This window comes from Chaetodon trifascialis, chromosome 1, assembly GCF_039877785.1.
Source record: "Chaetodon trifascialis isolate fChaTrf1 chromosome 1, fChaTrf1.hap1, whole genome shotgun sequence".
Taxonomy (NCBI): Eukaryota; Metazoa; Chordata; class Actinopteri; order Chaetodontiformes; family Chaetodontidae; genus Chaetodon; species Chaetodon trifascialis.
In genome coordinates, this window is record NC_092056.1 from 29,387,369 (window position 1) to 29,410,448 (window position 23,080).

At 41.7% G+C, this 23,080-nt stretch overlaps 1 protein-coding gene across 8 annotated transcripts in view; it reads right to left on the reverse strand.

The window, feature by feature from the left end:
- znf536 (zinc finger protein 536) overlaps positions 1–23,080 on the reverse strand; it is a 223,851-nt gene that overhangs the window by 20,363 nt on the left and 180,408 nt on the right. For 2 of the 8 annotated variants that reach the window (XM_070964556.1, XM_070964564.1), the window contains one exon: positions 410–1,747. The exons of the other annotated variants lie outside the window; for them this stretch is intronic. In XM_070964556.1, coding sequence (XP_070820657.1) covers positions 1,593–1,747 — 155 coding nt within the window. In that variant the 3' untranslated portion in view covers positions 410–1,592. Of the gene's footprint in view, positions 1–409; positions 1,748–23,080 lie in introns of those variants that run through there. 8 annotated transcript variants of the gene reach the window in all.

Consider the following 23,080-nt stretch of genomic DNA (forward strand, 5'->3'; position numbering starts at 1 on the left):
ATTCTGTATATATGGGGGCAAATATGTTTTCAGCACAGGAGACGATTGTCATCTTTTTCCTCTTTTTTTGATCAGTAAATGGAGAAGGCATTAATGTACAGTACATATAAAAATTAAAAATAAAATCAACCCTACGTCCTACAGTCTAGCACAGCTACATAGCTTTGTAGAAGCAATAACAGATGACTTGTATCTAAGGCTATACACAATATGTCTTTTTTCCAGTTTTTTGTTCTTTTTTTCTCACCTAAAAGTAAATACATCAAACCATTTTCAGTAGTCAGTAACACTGTGCAACAATGATCAGTGGCAGTATTTTAGAAACATCTGCAACACTAGAGTCCTTGAGGTTGACATGAGAGATGAAGAGAAAGGGGTGGCGGGCGATAAAGAAAGAAACTGTTCCCCCTTTTTTTGTTTTTGATTTTTTTTTTTTTTTTAATTCTTCTCTGTCAAACTCAAGAAGAATGCCTACCGTTTGAGAATGTGGCCGTGTAAACTACTGTCACTTCTTTGCTTTTCCTCATCACAAATGCTTTAAAACTTTAGTTTTCACTTTTTTTTTAACTACTGTATATCTCTCTATGTACATTAAGCGTCTATGGGCGCTGTGTTGAATGATACAGAACAAGAAAAAAGGACAAAGGGAGCCATATAGCAGGGTGACGGCCTGTACTGGCCTGGTTATGGAGCGGGGATATAGTATTATACTGTAAGTACATTTAGGGCAGTTTGAATATTCTTCACAATCATCATTAGCACCACCATCATCAAAGGTCAACTCTGGGTATGTTTGTCTACCAAGCGATAGCACATTATTTCTGGAACAAACTTATTGTGTTGAAGATTGTCATACGGTGCCCTGTCCTTTACTAACCATAATCAGTGTGATGCATGGTCATGGGACATAAATAATGACTCTATGACAGTTGATAGAAAGCCAGAAGAGGCTGTTATGACAGGTAGTGTGCTTGGTCTCTGTCAACAGTCCGGTAAAGTTGAGTCTATCCTACAGTAGAATACATTCCAGGTACAATATAATGGTGGTCCGTGGACGTGAAATAACTGTCTTCATTTAACAGGAGAGAAAAGTCTTTGAAAGCATTTGATTAGGTACTACACTTCAGTCCTAATTAAAAAAAGACACACCTTTCTAGCTCAAGGAATGTATCAGAGATTGCGGTGCCAGTTACAGGAAGTGCTAATCAGACAGGTAGTTTCATCAAAAGAAAACAAAAAATGAACAAAAACATTTTATAAGAGAGAAGACAACAAAGACAAGGGGCATTCAGACCACAGGAGACAAAACAGGAAAGTTGCCGTCACTTTGTTTAACGTCCAAGGACGCTTGCAAAAGTCATTAGGTCCATCTCGCAAATCCGTCCCCAAAAGAAAACTGTCCCAAACTTCCTTCATATAGTTCTCGCCTTCTCTTGACTCTGACGGTAGTATGTGTTTTTGTTTTTTTTTTGTCATCTTAAATAAAGTCTTTGTTATAGTGTATTCCTTCATTTATCCTTCATCCTCCTCCTCCTCATCATCATCGCCTTCATCATCATCCTCATCATCCTGCCTTGCTCCGGTGTGGGCCGTTAGTCTTTGTTTACAGCGTGGGCGTCCAGCCCCTCAGGGTCGCCTAGGTTATGGTTGTTAGGGTGGTTAAGGTCGTTGTTAAGATGGTTGGGGTCGTGGGTCAGCGCGGGGTCATGGGTCATGGGCTGGTCCTCCTCTCCTACCCAGAGATGCACTACGGCCAATGAGAGAACAAGAGGCAGATTAGCACCACGGACCCAACACACAGACCCTCCCTACAGTACACGCACAAACACACACACACACACACACACACACACACACACACACACACACACACACATACACTTGCGTCACTGTATCATAAGCATATGGTCAGCGGGGCCAAATGAATGGATGAGACATTTGAGACAATAGGCTATTGTGTCCAACTTAAAAACTTAAAATGGTCATTTTTGGGGGGGCCAAATCACAGGAAGAATATTTTTTTTGTCATTTAGTCTCACTTACCTGCACTTACAGCTAGTCTTAAAGATAGTTTTGGTTTAATTTGTCCAGGAGTCTAAACAAAAACAATGTGTTCTTAAATATACATTTTCCATAAACAAAACACATTTATTTTCTATTGTATCGTGCGATGATGGCTGAATCGTCAAAGAAGGATATCTCCTGTCCTGGACAAATGAAACTGAAAGTATCTGCATGGCTACGTGCTGCTAGAGATAAGTGAGAAATTCATAATTGTTCATTTCAATGAGCTGACCCTTCAAAATGTTTCTGCTGGAGTCAGATTCTTAACATTATATGAGCTGCACCAATTACTGAAAAAATAAAAAATAAATCAGAGCCAACTAGAACGAGCAACAGAAAAGCCTTTAATTTAAACAATTCTGCTGTCATCTGCTGTGATGTAAATGCTAATATACTGATGAGCATGAGCATGTTTCGTCTCTAAACATACGGGACAAAATAACAGGAACACCTTAAAATGAAATGCATTCAAATACATCAATTCCACAAATTACCTCCATGTCCATGTAATGGCAACAGTATTGTAATAATGCTGCGACAAGAAGGTTACACCTTCAATATCAAAGGCACACGCTTCTCACTGCAGCACTATTGTTTGGGTTTGCATTGCACTCTAGGGTTTTCCTGCTATTCTGTCCACCCTGTCACATACTACAACAATCACTGTAAATAACTATTAGCAAGGTAAGAAGCTGCTCTTTATGAGAGCGAGGTCAGCAGAACTCTCATTTGATTGCTACATATCCCGTACAAATCTCCCATTTATTTCTTCCTAATTTTATTTTCACATCTTCTGCACAGAGAAGCTTGCACTGTGAGACTGTGATAGGGTGCTCAGTGAAATGATCATTTCTAAAGTGATGTGAGACGGTGCTGTAACACATTATGGTTATGACAACTGGAGTAGTTTCATACTTGTTACAAGCAAGTTGGTTGGCTCAATAAGTGTGACAGAAAGTGTGACAGTGGGTGAGAAGTGAAGTGAGTAATTCTAATAAAAAAGTTTTAAGACTCGGTGAGACAGTAACAAATGCATAACTGTAATTAGGTCCCACAGCAGCGGCCACTAAATAATACAACTTGTCCCCAGCCCCCCCTCCTTTTTCTCCTTTTCATTCCCTCAGCAACTTCTTAGAAAATTATTTTGCAATAAAACACCACTGAACACATTTGCATGTCATGTTCTTTTAAAGTGGCGTTATGAATCTGACAAAACCAAATTAAAACACGGGTTTATTTGAGCTGTGCTTTCACAAGGACGGAAATGGATATCAAAATGAAAGGAAGTGCCGCCGTAACAGAGGGAAAATAAAGAGCTAATAACATGATAAAACATCTCTTAGATTCAACGCTGAGTAATAACTCTAGCTGTCTGTGCATGGTGTGAACAACCACTGCATCACTGCAACCAACATTTACTTTACTGCATGTCTCATACAGACTCCTGCCTCAACGCTCCGTGGTCAGATGCTTCCAGTGATATTAAAGAATAATTACAAATAGCTGCCTTGTTTTTTTTAAATTTTATTCTAATGACACAGGTAGAAGTGTTGATTGAAAAACTTGACCATACGGCATCAAATCTGACTCCTAATGCATACTTACAGCATCCTATTAACATGAGAAGCTGTGAGTGTGCAGTGATGCACATTGAAGGGATGGTCGGACTGGTGTTATCAAATCTGCAGCGCAGATTCAGATTACAATTCCTTACTAGTAAGAATTGACCAAGACTCTGATTCCATGACCAACTTTCACCACAAGATGGCAATCTAAGACAGTAAATAAGACAATGAAGTCTCACAGCTAGGCATACCTCCACATACATTTCACCCAGTCATGTCCCCGTTAGTGGAGATTGACTTTCAACATTTGTGTATTGAAAGTCAGGACTAAATGAGAAGCTAATTTGCCTCAATGCTCTTTCTGAAACATGAGGAAGAAGCCGCCATCACTCATCTGTCCATGTCCCTCAGATTTACTATGAGATTTTTTTTTTTTTTTTTTTTTTTTTTTCATGTATATAAGCCATCAAAACTCAAATAAAACCAAAATAAAGTTTTCTTGTTCTGAAGCTTCAAAAAGTGTCTAGTCTCTCCCCGTGGGCACTTCCTGCCTTTGACTTCCCTGTAAAGAAACTTCCTGTAACGAGCTCCAGATTAGGCTCCATATTTGATTTTCACTGTTCATTAACTAAGCCACCTGGAATGTTATTATTTAAGCACGGTGCTCCTTCTCCCCAAACAACTGCCGCTGCGAAGGGGGAGAAATTTCCTGGCCAACTTTATAGATTTAGCATAACTTCCCCTCACAGTTTTTAATTTCCCATTCGGGCAGGCGGCAGATGCACCTCACAGACACAGCAAACCTGCCTGGCATTCATTTATCAAATGAAGGCTGCATGCAAGGCTTATTTATTTGTTTCCTCAAAGATTCTTAGAGGTTGATGCAGCGTGCATACCTGATGGCAGAATGATATTGATAAAATTATATTTCACTCTGTGAGTGCACTTGTCTATCTATTGTTCTCTCATATTCAAGCTAAGGAGCAGCAGTAAAGCACTGATCTACAGCACGAGCCCGTGTTTCTACAACGCTCTACGCAGACAATATGAAAGAGCAAGTCCGCCCTCTTGTGGTGTGCTGCAAGACAGCAGATGGAGACAGTAGTGGTTATTGGAGAGGAGAGGGCCCGGGAAAGGAAAACATATGGTGAGAGGACACACAGCTCCAGGATCCATCCACTGTTAATACATGTGTCATGCTTAACAGAATGGATAAATGGGAAGGAGGATGGAACAATGGCATAACACTGCACTCCGAGCATGTGTCGGAGTCCGCCTTGGGATACAGTGGACTGTGTGTGTGTGAATAAGTGTGAGTGTGCCGTCTCAGAGGCATCACCTCACATTAATAGCAGTCTGTGAAAACATCACACAACAGGCACTCACCAAGTGGAAGCTGCATTTTGCAGTGCAACACCCTACAATTCCTGAGACTGCTAGTGTTGCACATTTTCACAACATGTCTTTGTATTAAAGCGAACACAAATGACTCAGAAATGCTGGTGCCTCTGTCTCAGCACTTTCCCACTTTCCCACTCTCTATTGTTGCTGACCACTGGCATTTAGCTAAGATAGATTTCTGAAGTTTGAGTATTTAAAAATGGACCAAACTTGCCCCCAGCTCATATTTTGGGCTCAATTTCAATTCAAGCTTTGAAAGTTTTGAGAAATCTGTGTCAAAGATTTCTGTCTCTACTTTAATACAATGGGCTGAATGGAACTTGACTAATGGTTTCTGTTCCTCCGGTTAATCCACAGAACACACTGGCAACAGTTGTTGCCTTATCTTCAGCAGAGTAGCTCCAGAAAGTAGTTCTGTAAAACTCTTCAACGTGATAAATAAGAAGAATAAGAATGTTGTTTTGGGGGAGATGGAAGGGTGTTGAATTCTTTTTTTTTTTTCTCTTCAATGCTGTAAAAATCATAACCTCAATTCTACTCACCTCCACTGAAGTGAGGTGGAGGCAGAAACTTCAGAGACAGATCTGTCTAACAAAAGGCCACATGATGCATTTGTCACAGGACTATAAAAAACTTGCTGTTTTTTTCAAATTTATATCTGATCTTGGATGTTTTACCTCTTCAGTCACCTGTAATGATTCAAATAAGACAAGGGGGAGGACAACAATTCTAAAGTTGAAGTGTGCAACTGGTGAGTGGGTCACTAGACATTTGTTCATTTTCAACAAGGTAAGACTAAACAGGCTGCGCAGGCTGCACTGTGTTCTCCTCCATTGAACTGAGATGCAGCTGACTGACCAGATGTCAGTTATTTATTAAAAGTTATGCTTTATCACACGGTCAGTCTCATCTAAAAGAGCCAGAGTGCATCATCCGTCATCCTGTGCATCCGTGTGGACAGCGGCGGGGCGTAAAGTCGAGCTCTGTGAGCCCTCTCTGTGCCACTGAAGGTGGCTGTGGCTCCTTTGTTCCCTCTCTCAGGCATCCGAGCCCTGCACTAGCAGAAAGTGTTGTTCTTGGCACAGCCCCGTCTCATTGTACAGCCCAGTATTTATAAATATGTAAATATGAGCGGCACCAGGCATAACACGGCCCGCTTGTATACACCGAGGAGGAACGGCGAGGAAGTGAGCGCACACCCGCCCCCCCCTTCCAAAATTGTATTTTTAGATGGTTTTAATGAATACAGGATGTTTATAGTTACCATTCCCTGTGATTCGCACAAAAGACTAGAAAAATCCACATCCACCCTGCCACCCCTCCACTGCACCCTTCCCACACTCCTCCCCCTCCCTCCCCCAATCCCTCAAAGCACTACTAAAGAAGAAGAAGGGGTGAGGGGAAAAAAGCAAATTTGTGGTGAAACGCAGCAGGATTGTTGTGCTCTCAGTCTGCTTTCGACTCAGATCCCTATTAGACAAACATAGTATGGGGTTAAGGTGCAACAAAGAGTGACAAAAACTCCTGCGTGCGGGGCGAGCGGTGGGGGGGTGCGCGAGAGAGAGAAGAGACGAGATGTGCAGCAGAAAGGTTTCTCACGAAGCGACTTCAAGGCAGAATGCAATTTGTGTGTTATTTCTGTTTTTTAAAGTTGCAAAAATAATACAAAAGCCGAATCAATATGTGCAAGAAGTGGGTGAAAAAGGATACCTGTTTTCTGTTGTCTGTGATAATGTGTTTTTTGTGTGTGATGACTCCATGTCAACTTGTTTTCTTTTTATAAACTCAGTTTTGTTTTGCTGCAAACTCTCAGGTCTAATATGAGGTGATGCGTGTGACAGGATGGAAAGATTCAGAGGAGGAAAAAAAAGGAAAGCCGAGCAAAATGTAAAAAAGAATGCAGACTGCAGTTGGGGAAACACAATGAAGTGAATGTTAGTGGCCTCTTTCTATCTTTCGCTCTCTGACTCCAAAACTATTTCTGAGGCTAAAAGATTGCCGGCTTGATAATACCTCCGCTGAGCAATTTAAGCCCAAACACTCTGATGCTACAATCTGTCTTCTCTGCCTGATAGCGCTTTTCTCCCCTCTCCTCTCCAAATTACTTTCTTTCATATCTAATTATATTTGCTAATGATCTTATAAGAGAATAATGGAATGTGCTTGATCTATTACCTTTTTTTCAATACATAAATACAATGCGGGGGGAAATGACTATTGGAGACAGGAGGAAATGTTTTTTTTAATGTTTTTGATGAGAGGGAAAATGAAGCTGGGAGCTGCAGGGTCATTAATGGGCGATGAACACAGAGGTCATCTCTCACATTCTCTTTGACATTTCTCTCATCTGACGTGCTGAAACAATCACAACCTCATCCACATTCTCCATTCTGCACCTCTGCTTCGCTGTTTCTGCGTAATCTTCCAGATATTCACCTCGAGTCTCTTTGATCTTTTAATGGAAACATCGAACTTTGCGAGGTGCCGATTCAGCTTCACTTGTTTATGTTCTGGTTTGGCATTTAGCCTAAAACTTTCAGAGTTGAATCTTAGCAGGAGGCTATGATGATATCACAGGATATTGATTTCAAGATAAGTCAACAAAAAGTCACGTGACAGGAAGATCTTGTCATCAACTGATGTTTTAGTGGCCGACTGCATGTTTAAAGTGGCGCTCTGCTTATTTTACACATAGAGGTGAGTTTTCTGGTCATGAGGAGTGCTTCTCAGATGATAAAACCTGCTGTATAATGTGTTCTGTGGCTCTTCAGGAGCTTCATCTTATCTGAGGAATAAAAACCCTGATGACGTTATGTGAAGAGCAGCGAAGTCCAGAATGGAGGAAGCCATCTCCATTCATTAAATGCACCATCCACTTTTATTTAACTTCTGTATATAAAAGGGGATGGGGGGTCCACTTCCTCTGTGACTTGAGGATGCATAGATTCATCATAGGGTTCAGCATTCTTGAAGTGTCACCCATACTACAGACGGCCTCTGGTTTAACTGTTCTTTTTCTAATCTGCAGCAACACTTGCAGGCAGTTCAGTGTCTGTACAGGTTTTAAAACAGTAAAATAGTAGCTTTCATTATATTTCCCTGTTCACATGATGGTGCTCTGGTCTTCAGCTTATACTTGCAAAATCCACTGGCCTTTTAGCTGAATGTCTCTTCTCTGTTTCTGTTGCCAAACCCCTGTCCCGTCCTGTCCCTCCCTCACTCCCGTCCTCTTAAGCCTCTCCATCCTCCATTCTTCCCTCCTTTCTCTGCCCCCCTCCACTCGATTTTTTTTCTCTCTACAGGCCCTAGGACAAGCCAAGCCATGACAGGCACTCTAAACCCCCTGCATTAATGGAAGGAAATGGCATTCGATCCCTGTTTGATCTTCTAATCATTTCTGCTGAAATGATAATTAGTGCCCTTCCAATCCTCCCACAGAGGAGGAGAAAGGGGTGGGTTGAGGGGGAGTGGGTAAATACATAAATAGAAAAAAAAATCCTCTTGCTTTTTAGACCCCAAATGACATCTTTGTCACCAAGCTGGGCATGTTCATGACCAACAAGTGCTTTCCTCCATTTCAAATTTCCCATCCTTTACACACAGAGAGGGGGATACACACACTAACACACACTCAGACACACAGAGACACAGTGCCTGGCGACTGCTGTCTGTGATTCTTTTCAGCTGACATAATCCTGATTGATTCGTTCAGCAGATAAAAACTGGGTCCACTTCTGCCCTTTTACTGGGGGGGCTGGAACATAATACAGCCTTTTATTCAGCAACAATGTAACATAATGGCGTTGGAATGTGCAGGGGAAAAAAGGCCACATCTTAAATGCTTGTGACACACTGTGCTTTGAAAAAGCCCATAGTCTAATGTAAAAGAGAGAGAGGGAAAGGGCAGAAAAAGAGAAGGAAATCATGAAACTGCCAGATTACCCATGTGCCCTGGTTCTACCACGTTCAAATGGGGGCTGTTACATAGAAGAACTTGTTTTCTTTCTTTCATTATTTGTCCCTTCAAAGTGTGTGGCAAGTGTATTCACAACTGTGTGTGTGTGTCATTCCGTAACTCCATGTTGCCTTCATGGTCTCACAAAGAAATCAAGGATTTGAGCGCTCAAGTTTCCGTACCATCACTGCCATCAATCCCTTTCTGAAGAGGAGGCTTTTGTTCAGGGGGCAGGAATAGGTGAGGTCATCTCATCTGCACAGATTGCAGCCACTTTTCTTTCTCTCTCTCCCTTTTTTTTTTTTTTTTTTTGGAAAGCTTTGTGCTTACACGAACTAACATCCTTCCCTCATTCTCTGAGATATGGACATGGGCTAAAGGCCAGGCTAGTGGATGTTTATATGAGTGTACTGTAACAAATTAAGTTTGTCTTTTCCATACGGGCTTGTAGGCTTTGAACAAATCTGTCTGAGCAGCATTTAAGCATTAATGGCTACAGCTACCTTTTAAATCTCACTTTACAGAGTTTCTTTAATGTGATTATTTGTTAGCAAATACGTTTCAACTTCCTGTAAAGTGTCTCTGTGTTTTTTTTTGCTGTGGTTGGTATTTCCCATCATGAATATGTATGAGCGTAAAATGATACACTGTATAGTATTTCATTATGTGGTACCCTGTCATGACCTTTAGAGTTGAAATTCAATTTCCATCATGACGTCCTTGGCACTCACCAATCTTAACACACACATGAACTGTTTCCTTTCTTTGGCCTTGCAAACTCCTTGGCCGCTGCTCGGTTTTGAAGTGCAGCACAAACTACCAAACACAAGAGAGCAGATGGCCTTCCTGCAAGTCAATTGTATTAATTGTAGGTGCTAATCTGCAAGCCACGGCCCTCCCAGTAGCGTACGGTGTTATCCGCACCAGCATGGCGGTGGTGACATATCTGGTTACTAATTCGGTGTGGCATGAAGCCAGATGGGAGATGGGAAGGAGGAAGGAGTCTGTTGATCGGCCATTGAAATGTGTCCCCAAACCCACCCATTTGACTGCGAGAGAAGAAGGGGACCGACAAAAGGAGTGTGATGACACAGTATGGAGGATGTATGTACAGTGGATCACAGGAAGACGAGGAAATGAACCAGGAACACAGCAGCAAATAGGGCAGTGTTATATAGGGCAATATGCATATATAGGGCAATAGTAAGTGTGTTGGCTTACTAAAGTCTATAATATTCGCTCATAAAGATAGATACAGAAAGGAAAATAGAGAATATGAGAAGAATGATACATCTCAACCTCAAATAATGAGGCCACAATACCAATACTGGTGAGTCAGTGTCCTCCACTTCTGGAGGCTCTTCCTTAAATCTCAGCAATCAGTGGTTTCAGGTGTCATTTTAAATATTTAAGTATTAGTTAAACTCCAAAGTCCTAAAATGAATGAACAAAGGCAGAGGCCAGGACAGAATCACAGAGAAATAAAAGATGAAAAGAAGTCAAGTCTCTGCAGACACAGATTAACAAGAGTGACAGACAGCAGAGTAATAGCAACCCTGCCCCAGCTCTAATAGTTAGCATTTATAATCACAGACACACTGTCACTGGTTCCCAGTGTTCCCATGGCGTGGGGGTAGTTCTCCCAAGCTGCCAAATGTTACAGATAAATAAATGGCAGCAGTTTAGAATGTGAGGATGGAGAAGGCTCTGGGGGCCGGGTGGAGTCAGCAGAAAGGAAGAGGAGGAGGAGATATGCACTGTGAACAACCGTAACATGGACATCAATTTAGTATGTCAAGGTAAGGGCATTTGCCATATGTTAAAGTTCCACTCTGTAAGAGTGTCAACATTTTTGGGAACTGAATTAGCTCTTCCTGCCTGTGAAGAATTTCTTGGATCAACTTTAAGCAAAGTCAAATGCTACACTTCGCCACTCATTATCAATGTATGAAATCAGTTCAGAGAAGACTCAATCAAGAAATAAATGATCTGTCTGATCTAAATGAAGACATACAGCGTTGCATTGTGGACACGACATGTCCTTTAAGTTCAGGTGTGGACCGGATTCTAGGTCAGTGTGTGAGGACAGTGTCCGTACAGCCACTAGGGGCTCGGATGGCAAACTGTGAGGAGATGAATGAATGGCTCAATGAACAGGAGTTACTATGGCTGGATTAAAAAACAACCCACTGCGCCTGGGCCCCCAAAGTCCAGAGTTTATTGTTTTTCTCATCCAGTTGTACATAATTTGATTAAGTGCAAATTTGTTAAGGACTTTGCACCCCTAACGGACAACATCAACTAAGGACTCTGCATTATCACCTAATGCTGTGGCCCTGTATGAAGAAGCGCAGTTGGAGATAACGGTTATGGACATGGTAATTTTTCCCAAGTCCCAAACAACATGCCAATGCAGTGGTGCTCAAACATTTTCTATCTAACCCCCCTTTGGAGGAGAAAGAAGAAAAAATAAAAAATAAAAAATGCACCTATGCAGGAAATTGATTAATTTATATCGAACAACAGCAAATGAATGTGGAAAAAATAAATAGATACTAGTTAAACTGCACACAACATTTTAAATACAAAAGACACAAATTGGATTTAACTGAGGATTAAAAACCTGAATCTGTCTTGCATGCATCACAGCACAGTTGTTTGGTTTTTGTTCTTTCATGAATCGGACTCTTTCAACTTCACATGTGCATGATGTGCCGCGCTCAGTATCGATGTGATGCTTCACATCTAAAAATAAAATACCACTTTCCATAATTATATAATATAAATAATATCAGCAATATCAATAAAGATAACATAATGCTTCATAAGCTTTTCTACATAAATTCTAAATATATCAAGTTAAATGTAAATGGATTACATTTTAAAAAGAAGTTCTTTATTATAAATGATATTTCACATAAATCAGGGGTAATGAGAGAAATGTTCCCTGCAGTTTGATGACCTACAATAAGGCTATTTATAACATTCATCACCTTATAATATCTTTTTAGCAATCAGTCTTTGCTCCGTGTTTTAGTTGAGCTTCGAGTCAGACTTTTCTTTTTCTCATTTCTTCTTTCCGTCTTTGGCAGATACATGAAGATGCAGGCACTTTACAACAGTTTAGCATTGCTAATAACCCATATATTTTTGTTTCTCACCCCCCCAACAAACTCCGCCTTACGCACACATTCACATCATCACTTCAGTTTTTCCATGATGTAAAGAGAGAAAAAGGCTGCGAAAGTGAGAAATAAAAAATGTGGAGCACCTGGCTTCTTTTTAACATGGTTTCACAGGCTTTCACTGGTCTCTGATGATTCAACAGTTGCTGCTACAAACATCTGCTGCCTGCTCTTAGCAGATCTCAATTAAGACTCACACAGACGGGCACGTCATACCTTATTTATGCTTAAGGGTTTTTTTTTTCTTTTTTCTTCATTTCTCTTTTTTTTCAACATGCCAAACGAGGGAAGGGGGCCAAAAGGTCTGACAAACCCCACTCAAAGAAGACATTACGAGGTGAAAAGAGATGTTGAGAAGAGGTTGGAGGTATTGGCAAGAGATTTCAATAAAGAGGCATTCTTGCCAACACTGGCAGCACTTTTAAGGAAATAAGAGCAAGTGAAAAAAAAAAAAAGCAACAACAAACTTCGACAAGCAGCAGCAGCCTAAAGCCCTCCCTCATTTGTCTCTTTCCCCTGATTTTTTTTTTTTTTTTTTTTTTTTGAAAAGGCACCCAAAAGAAAGAGACAAAGAAGAAGAAGGAGTGAGTGTTGATATGATTATGTAAATGTAAACAGGATTTCCTGCCGACTGGAAGCCGTTTTTCTCTCTGACCCGTTCTCCTTGCAAATCTTCCATTTAAGACGAATTCCCCCGGGGAGGCTGCTCCGCCGTTACTTAACGGGATAATTATGATATACTAAACCTTTCCAAGATCAGCCCCCCCCTCCACATACCCCTCCTCTTCCATCTCGTCTTTGCCTTCTCGTTCGAATTGCTCACTCTCTCTGCATTTCTCTTCTTCTGTGTCTCTCACTCCTTCTGCTTCCTCTCGGGCCTTTCCTCCGCCTTCCGTCTGTCCTGGACAGTGACACTGATTTGGATCGGAGCTGTCTGACGGGCTGTAAGCTCAGGTTCAACTGATACGGGTTTCTGAGGGCCAACATCGACACCACTACTTTTGTTTGGAAGCTGTCGATATGATGGAAATGCTTCTGAACCCAAATTTTGTTAATCATCAATTACTAATGAATTAAAATAAATTAAAATTTACCTGAAACTAAAAATAATGAAATTCTTTTAGACTCAGTGACTCTTCCAATTAGGTTGTATTCTTACCTGAAAGTGAAAAAACAATGGACAATGGATGGTCATGGTGACTTTTTAGAGCTCATTTTCTGTGTCTGTGGTAAAGAATTTAGCTCAATTATATCTAAACCGGATGATGTGTCATTTCTAAGAATGTCTTTTTGGCTTTTTATATAAGAACAAAACAACAGATCTGCCGATCTCTATTTGTTTAAAGATCCTGTCAAATGCTTTCAACTGCACTTTGTAATTATTATATTCTGTAAGAAACAATGCAATATGCTCTGGAAACATCTGTTTTCCTTGCCTCGCACTGCATCCCTCCATACTCTTAACGTCTTTTACCATGTAAGGCATCATTGAGATTAAAAATCTCTTTTACAGGATGTCATGGATAATTCTTAGTATTCTGACTGAAAATAAAACCCTTTAAAACAGTTGATTTTCACAAGCAGCAGTTTGCTGGTGGGTCATACAAACTTATCCCATTCAGCCAAACGTTGTTCAAAACCCATAACTTTATTTCAAATCCTAGTGGACATCTCAAAGTGTCCCTAGATGACAAAAATGTGGACAGAATATGCACATATTTCTAAAATATTTCAGTGGAAGAATGCATATTAAACTGCTGCTACTGTTGTAAAAATCAAAGGGAAAGCCCAGATGTTTTTAAATGACATGTTTTTATGGAAGTTGTCATCCTGACTGAGTGTAAAGGCTGCATGGATTTTAATATTAATGTTTAAAGCCTGTTCCATTCAGCTGTGAAAGTCTGCTTTTCAAGCAAATCCTCCATCTCACTTGGACCTTAACACCATGACCTCACAATGGAAGAATTGAGCAGCAATCACATTATATTCCACATATCCCTCTGCTATCCCACTGTGTGGTGTGTCTGCATATGTGTGTGCGTGTGTGTGTGTGTGTGTGTGTGTGTAGCTGAATCCTATCCGTAATATACTGTGCTTACCCTTTGATCTCTCACAGCCAATGAGTCTTTCTGGAACAAAGAAACACACACTTTTGATATAAAGACTCGGAAATGTAAAAGACCGAGCAGAAATCACGCTGCTCCAAACATTTCATAATGCAGACGTACAACTTAATTGCAATTCTGCGTGGTTGTTTGGTTCCTTATTTACTCCTACAACTTTGTTACAGAGCCACACGTCAAACTATTTACGTGCTGGTGTAAGCACTTACGGCTACGACTCTTTTGCTTGACAACGGCCATAAACAGAGGAGCGAGAGATCAAAACTGTTCATCAGAGAGCGTGACAGATGACAGATATGGCAAAAGATTTTCCATGATCTTCTGCGCACATGGGGGGGGGGGGGGGTGTCTTCAAGGCGTGGAGAGAAAAAAGGGGTGGGGGGGGGATACAGGATGAAATTGAAAATGAAAAAAAAAGAGGCAAAAAAATCAAAGGAAGGCTTCTTTCCATATGAGCTAGTGCAGCTCAAGAAATAGCAAAAACAGAAACTTCCCGCTTTTAATAATGTGTCCAATCAATTATCTGTTGCCAAACAGTGTGTGTGGTGGGACAATGCTGTGTGCAATAGGTGAAGCCGGACCATTATTTTTCATATTGAGGCTCATGCATTGGTCACAATCATTAGTTTCTGGGCTCTGCTAATTGGGTGCTCATAAATTACACAGATGTAACCAAAGCCCGGCTTCCTGGATCTCTGCTCCGACCTTGAGTGGGTGCAGACATGACAGATGACATCAAAACTTTGTGAGCATATAGTACAGTGATGTATTTAACCCCTCCTGTGCCCTTTGGTAGAGTACATATTGAGCAAAAAATCCCCGCCAAGGTAATCATGTTCATAATATCAAGATCTGACAAACAAAAGCAAAACAAAAAAAAACAAAAGCATGCTTTACAAATCAAAAGCAAAAACATCCAGTTATGGAAAAAACAATGGTGGTGCCATAGAAAAGAATATTTTATGAAAAGAAATTGATGTTTATATGATAAATCTAACATAATACAATATTTTATTGTATGTTTCTTGAAATCATATCAGTATTTTCATGGACATCCTTTAGATCAATGATGTAATCAATGGTAGCCACCAGTGTATGAATGTGATGTAAGGAAGTCAGGCTTAGCTGCACAAAGACTACACTGCATATTATATGACCATTAATCCATTTTATCATTCTATCTCTAATCTTAAAAAATAAAGTCATCCTTATGTTAGATGTAAAATGTATTTTTCTACATTCTTTTCCACGTTGCTTTTTGTGGAAAGTTTACTGCATGATCATCTGCATCATTTCATTGTTAAAACGTCTCATCATATGAAGAACTTTTTTTTCTGAATGAGACCTTTATAGAGTTGTCAAAGACAGAGTAAACTCATCAGTATGAGGTATATTCTCATAAAAGAGCAATATTACATTTGATTTTGTACGAGCATTACACAAAGGCACTATTTTACACGTCCAAACTGATTTTGATGTGTAAAAAATAATTTATACACATTCTCTCTCAGTGCCTCTCTGCTCCCTTTCCCTTCCTGATCCATTGTTTTGCTGCTGAAATCCATAACATTTCTTTTGTTCCCCTACTTTCTGTAAGCCTGCTCTCTTATTTTCCCAAGGCCGAGAAACTTCAGGCATGAGAACCCTGATATAAAACCAGGGAAATTTACCTGGGATTAGCAGCCATTGACAAATAACCTTGGTGATAGATGCACAGTAGATTTGGTTCAAAGCTCTCCCGGCAGCCTCAAAAGAGATTAGTTCACTTCTTATCAGGTCAGCCGCGTCGCCTGGGAAATGTGTTTAAAGTCACATTGATTTATTGAAAGATTCCCCAATAAGAAGATATCTCTCGACTTAAGGAGTGTGTGTGCGTGTGTGTTCCTATGTGTGTCATGTGAACGCGCGCCTCAAATAAATTACACTGCCTGTTCAAGCTTTCAGAGAAAAAAAAAGCTCCACACAAAGACATTTTCAACAAACGAGCGGTGCGCTTCAAACTAAAAAAGCACTTCTTGATAACTAGCGTTGAATACTGCCACTGGAGACAGACGATCCCATTCTCTCTCTACCTGTCTCGCCCACTCTCTCTCCCCATTTACCCCATGCTGATAGTGCTGCTGAAAACAGTGATTGTACAGTGGTGAGACACAGAGCGACGCTGACAGGGAGGTATAATAAGGCCTCTTTGTTCCCCAGAGAGAGAGAGAGAGGTAGAGAGACATGCAGATAGAAAGGGGGGCGAGGTGGGGGGGGCAGCTTTCATTTACACCATTACCTTCTTAAGCGTCATTATCAGGCCAAGGAGAAGACGACTGTGGGAAAGCAGGTGAGGCAGCCAATGAGTGAAATGACAGATCTGACATGTCGCTCATGAGGTCCGTCTGAGGGATGGCATTCTCAATTCTTCTCCCTCTTTTTCTTGCACACAGACAGACAGACAGACACACACACACACACACACACACACACACACACACACACACACACACACACACACACACACACACACACACACACATACACACACGCTGCCTTTTAACTGCGCCTTGTAAACCTCAGGTTCACTCATTCATCTTGCGTTGCTTCCTCCATCTCATCCTTTCTTAGGTTTCTGATTTCATGTGTCTTCCCCTTAAGATTGTGGTACATGGCTGCAGGGATTTACTGCCATTCTGCCTTAAGAGCGTTAATGAGGTCAACCACTGGTGTTTGGCACTAAAGAGGTCAGTATATATCAACAGGAGTGTGTGTCAGATGGTCAAACAGCATCTGACCCCCCCCCCCCCACCACCACCACACCTTTCTGACGTCTGAACGTCTGACAATTTCTGCAACACTCTGAATGTGTTTCAGGAGAGATGCTGTCTTCGCCACATTTGAGTAATTATTTTGGCCTTTCACTCCACCTTCAGCTGTGGCTGTTCGCAACAACTATAAACACTTTGGCCCTCTGACGTGGTCTGAGGGACCAGGCAGTACAAACAGCATACCCTGACACTTCATCCTAAAGGTTTTGGATGGGCTTGGAGTCAGGGCTCTGTGCAGTTCCTCCACACTTGGAATAGCATTTCTTCACTCACATGGCTTTGTGCATGAAGGCCTTGTCATGTTGAAACAGGCAAGGGATGAACACAAACTGTTGCCACAGAGTTGGAAATCATAAAATGACATTGTATGCTGTAGCATTAGGATTCCCGTTCATTAGAAGTAAGAGACTTGTACCACATGATGTGGCGCACCGTCCTGCTCTTCTTGTCCTCTCTCTCTGTCTGTATGACTCCTGGAAATCTTTTCTTTCCTTCCTGTATGCCATGTAAGTGCACATATCTTGATGATTTTGTCCTCCTGTTTGTCTCTCTCTTTATCACTGTCTTTTCCTCCCTCTCTCCAGTTTCCCCATCTTTCTACCCCTTACTCAAAACCCTCCATCTCTCTCCCATCTCCTTCCCCCTCCCTGCCTTCATCCACATACCTCCATCCCTCCTTTCTCTGTCTCTCTGTCAGTTTCCATGCTTCGTCCATGCCTTCGTCTATCTCTCCCGCTGTTTGCTTTTAACTCTTGAGGTCATCCGGGACCCCTGGGCAGCTATCCCAGAATGCTGAGCCGACTAACGTCCTGCAGAGTTGCCTTCTGGACAGAGCGGACAACCGAGCCAGGACTCGATCGGTGCTCGGACTCAACCATGTATTCAGCCACTGCTACACCCAGAAAAAGAGGGATCTTCAAAGGTTCTTTGGTGAGGGTGGTGGTTCTATATTGAATTGTAATAAATGCTGCAAACCTCTGATTGTTAAATCTACTACATGTAGCATTGTAACATCAATAAATCATTACCACCTTCATTTGTAGACATTAGTGTAATTACCACAAACAACCGACCAAGAAGACTGGCAGCTTTCACTGGCATTTATAATGTGTTTTACATTGTGAGCCAGATTGCTTTATGGCACAAAAAGAGATTTCTTTAGAACACAAAACAGCTATAAAAGGGCTGTTCTTCCGGACTAAATTGAGGTAAAGCTTTCAGAGTTTCTGGTAGGCAGATACTGTAAAATAAAATGTATAAGAACTAGACAAAGAACAGAGTAGAAGAGTATCCTCAACTGCCTTTACACCTTTTATTTCAATGCATTTTAGGTGATTGGGCTGCAACTGGATAATACTTGACCACATGAAAGTACAAGCATAAATGCACCCAAGATGCATTGAGGACGGACTGTGATCTTACAAGCCAAACTACCTCCGGAGGTGGTTAGGGACGCACTGCAACCACATTGAATACAAGTGTAAATGCAATGGTTTTCAGTCCACATACAACGACTGCGTGGGTAGAAATAACACCAGTAACTGAATAGCACTGCTCACAGTCTTCCACAAATACAATCAAAGTTTGAAAGTGAATATATAGGCTTGACACCCAGACACCCCTAAAGATCCTCATCACAATCCTCTCCCACCTTGACTGCATTCCCACATCCAGATTGTCCTCTGGACAGTAGTCGCACTGACATAAAAGCTGCATGAAAAAGCATACTCCTCTGCTACCATGTTTGGCATCCCAGATGTTGAAGACAGTGTCTTCTTCTTCTTTTTCTTTTTTGACCCACACAATTGAGAGAAGAATGAAAAAGAAGACCAAGAGAAAGCTGAACAGAGCAATCGCATGTCAATTGGCTTTCAACGTGGACACATATTAATACCATGTGTAAATGTACTCAGGTTAAATCACATGCAGTCTGGATAAGAGACACATCTAAATGCAAGCATCGGGGGTGGAAAGTAAGATCTTTTCTGCAGTCAAGCTACATAATCTGCATCACTGCAAATGTAAAACTCTGCTTATGCTTTTTCAGGAGATATTAGCTGTCTCCTAAACAAATGGGTCATGTCACAAATCACAAAGTTCAGTATGAATTTCCTGCCCCCCCCCCCCCCCCCCCCCACACACACACACACACACACACACACACACTCCTCCTCTCACAACACAGAGCTCACATGACACATAAGAAAAGAACCATACAAATCCAGATCCAAGGAAGTGACACAATAATTTACATGGCTGAGCACAATGCAGTAATGCATATATCTGAAAACCACAACACTGTTGAGTTCCAGAGAAGTTAACACAAGGGCCTGTGTCTCTGTGTCGCCGCTCAAGTGGAAAGCTATAATTAGCGATGGAGTCTTTGCCCGAGTAGTTCAACTCTGCACAAAAACATGCAACAACAAAGTGGTGCCTCTATGTAGAATGGAGGGGTAATAATAAGATAACAAGGAATCAGTAGTCAGACATCAATGTCTGAATGTCGCTCTCTCTCACACACACACACACACACACACACACACACACACACACACACACACACACACACACACACACACACACACCTTTTCTGTCACTGCATTGTGGAAGTAACAAAGACATGCACGTGTGTGCCACTTGTGTGTCAGTGTGTGTGCATGTATTCACCTGTAAGTGTCCAAAATGTGCAGATAAGCAGGCGAGTCGGAGATCAATATATAACAGAGAGAGTCAAAAACAATATCGCAGGGCCTGTCAAGGCCTGTGTCTATAAAATGCCTGTGTTTATTCGATAGGAAGGGGGTAGAGGGGCTGAGGGGAGGGGGAGGGGGAGAGGAAGAGCAAGAGAGATGGACATTGAGAGTGGGCCTGCTTGACCAAAGATGGATGAAAGAATCAATCTGTACGTCTCTGCGTTCAAACAAATAAGACATGTACTGAGACAAATCTGTCTCTTTTAACACAGACATGAACGCATGCATAATACGTGCATCATTAAAGGCAGGATGATGGTTTGAACGCTACTTGTGTTCAAACCAAGTCAAAAAAAAAAAAAAAAGAAGAAAGAAAGAACAGTAGATTAATGGATTGGGATTTTTCTTGAACAAGTAATATCTGAATTAGACACTGGTAAACCAGGCCAGTATTATGAGTCAGTGTTACAATCTACTGTACACCTGTGTACAGCACTGCCATGAGTTCATAATGGGAGCGTTTGTTGACATTGTTTGAAACATGAAAATTCAATTACTGTATATTTTTATACTGAGGTCATAGTTTAAGTTGGTGTTGCACTGGACTACATTATATTGAGAGGTGTTTCCATTATTTTGTCCTGCCTATTTACACAGACGAGGAAGAAGAACATTAGAAACACCTCTGGATATGATGCGTTTCAGCACAACACCATCACTAAGTATGACCTCAGTGCTGAAATCCATAATTATCTCTGTGACAGTGTCAAAAAATAAGCATCATGAAAGTAGACTTTATGGCATAATGTGTACCTGGAAATGTGGAAAAGTGGAAAATTGTAATGGAATGGCCACTGAGTCTATATGTCCACTGACAAGTAACAACCAACTGCAGCACATAAACGGCAGAATGATTTTGGACGCAGCCACAGTTTCAGTACTACCCAGAGGCATAGTTACAGTCAGTAACCTGACACAAGATACGAAGAAGTACCAAAAGCACATGACAAATGAGTTCAACACTGGACACATAGGGAATCATCAGAAACCACAGCAAGAATTTTGGGACATGCACATATTCACGGCTGACTTAACGTATATTCAACAGTATATTGTTGCTTTTAAATCAAACTACAGTGTAACATCTCTATCTTTCATGGCCACAAACTGACTTTAGTATATAGTAAGGTGTTCGCGTTTCAGCCTGACAGAGCCTTGTTGACATGCTTCTCTGGCTGCGTATGAAACCGATCTGTCCTTGTGGCTGGGCTGCCTGTTATCGCAGAGGGACAGTGATGAAGTCTGAAAGAGGACGACGTGCAAGAGGGATGGAAACAAAGAGAGAGAGAGAGAGAGAGAGAGAGAGAGAGAAAGACAGAGAGAGAGAGACAGAGAGATGGTTGCATAGGTCTTAGAACAAAGTGCCTGTGTGTGCCTCAAAGACCGCTGGCCAGTGTCAGTTGAGAGCTGCATCAAACAAACCGAGCTTTTGGACACAATGATATCGACAGAATGTCAAGAACAACAGCATCTGACAGGGAGTGTGTGTGTGTGTGTGTGTGTGTGTGTGTGTGTGTGTGTGTGTGTGTCTGCACAGCTGGATATGTGTGCTGCATGATTACACCGGTGCATCTTGGTGTGTTTATATGCGTACAGTATGTGTGTGTGTGTGTGTGTGTGTGTGTGTGTGTGTGTGTGTGTGTGTGAGTGTGTGCCTTGTCAAAAACAAAGGAATCCAAATACACAGTCGCGCATAAGCATAAATATCACTGGCTGTCAGTCAACTTCAAACAATGCAGCTGTAATCTATGATAACATAAATACAAGCAGCTGTGGGCAGCCTGAAACAACTGCCACAGGAAAGAGCGCTGAGTGAACCTGGTCTTGTTCGGACCATTGAAGGCAACTTCACCAAGTCTGTACTGGAACTGAAATCTGAGCATGGCTGGAAGTCTGAGCAAAGTTGCTGGTTGAATTCCAGCTGAGCCTGCATCTCATTCGCTTTGAGCTGATAAGAGCAGTTGGCCTGTGAGACTGCCGGACATGTAAACACCAAGAGGACTTCAAATCCCAGAGGTCTGTGCTCCGCTCGGTCTAACAGGGTTCTGCCTCTCATCAATAATCCCGCTTGTCAGACCTCCCTGTCGACAAGCAGCAGATCTACATGTACACCCCCCTCCCGCCCTTCCTCTCCCACACACACACTCACACACACGCACACACACACACACACACACACACACACACACACACACACACACACACACACACACAGTCTTTGATCTCTCCCCAGTGGATATATTCTATTTCCTATTTCCGTCATCACCTGGTTCTGATTTAGAGGTCAGGAGAGGGAGTGCTGGATCAAGCCAGGCTAAATAGCTGTCACTCACATCATCAGCACTGCTAACTATCTGCCTTTCTGCTGCTGAAATTTGTTTAAAAACACCCCCTTTTACCCCTCTCTGGCTCATTTTTCCACCTATACTGAATGAGTTCTTTCACATGAAAAAAAAAAAATGTCACAATTGTTCGACAAATGTTAAGCCCTACTTATAATCCATGGGCTGCACACTTGTGGCCGCAAATGCCCTTTTTCTCAATAAATGGCTTGAAGGAAACAATCATTTGCTGTAACAAATCATGCTGCAAGAAGCATTTCTCAATGCTTTTCCAAAGAAGGGAGACGAATAAGAGGTTTAACATAGGAGTGAGGCGAGGACAGTGTCTGATTTTGACCTCTAGATGGTGCTGATCTTTTAATTGTGCGGCTCTCAGATGTATGTGGGTCCGCACACCAGCTCTGGTGTGACAGACAGAGCAGTGTGTGCAAACAACCTGTGTGTTGTTGCATTGCATTTTGATCTCAGGGCTATGTGTGCACAAGAATGTAGACATACATGCGTGAGACTCATCCTGTGTCTGTGTTGTGTATGTTTTTTTTTTTTTTTTGCAAAACAATAAAAACATTAATTTGCCCTGAAATCATTTCTGACGTAAATGTAGAGTGGTGCCCATTGGAACCCAGTAATGAAGCATGCGGCATCTCGCCGGCTCCTAATTTGACTAGTTAAATGACTCCATTACGTGTCTAACAGACAGAGGCAAATCATTTCTGGTCAGTTGAGGCTCACTTACCCGCATCCTGGTGTTGGGGAAATGTCTATGTCTCTGGCTGACTGACTGACTGACTGAGTGGCTGGCTGGCTGGCTGGATCTGGCTCATTCTCTCTGCCACTGCCTTTTTTGTCTTTTGATTGGTCTTTTCTAAAATGGAGTGAGGT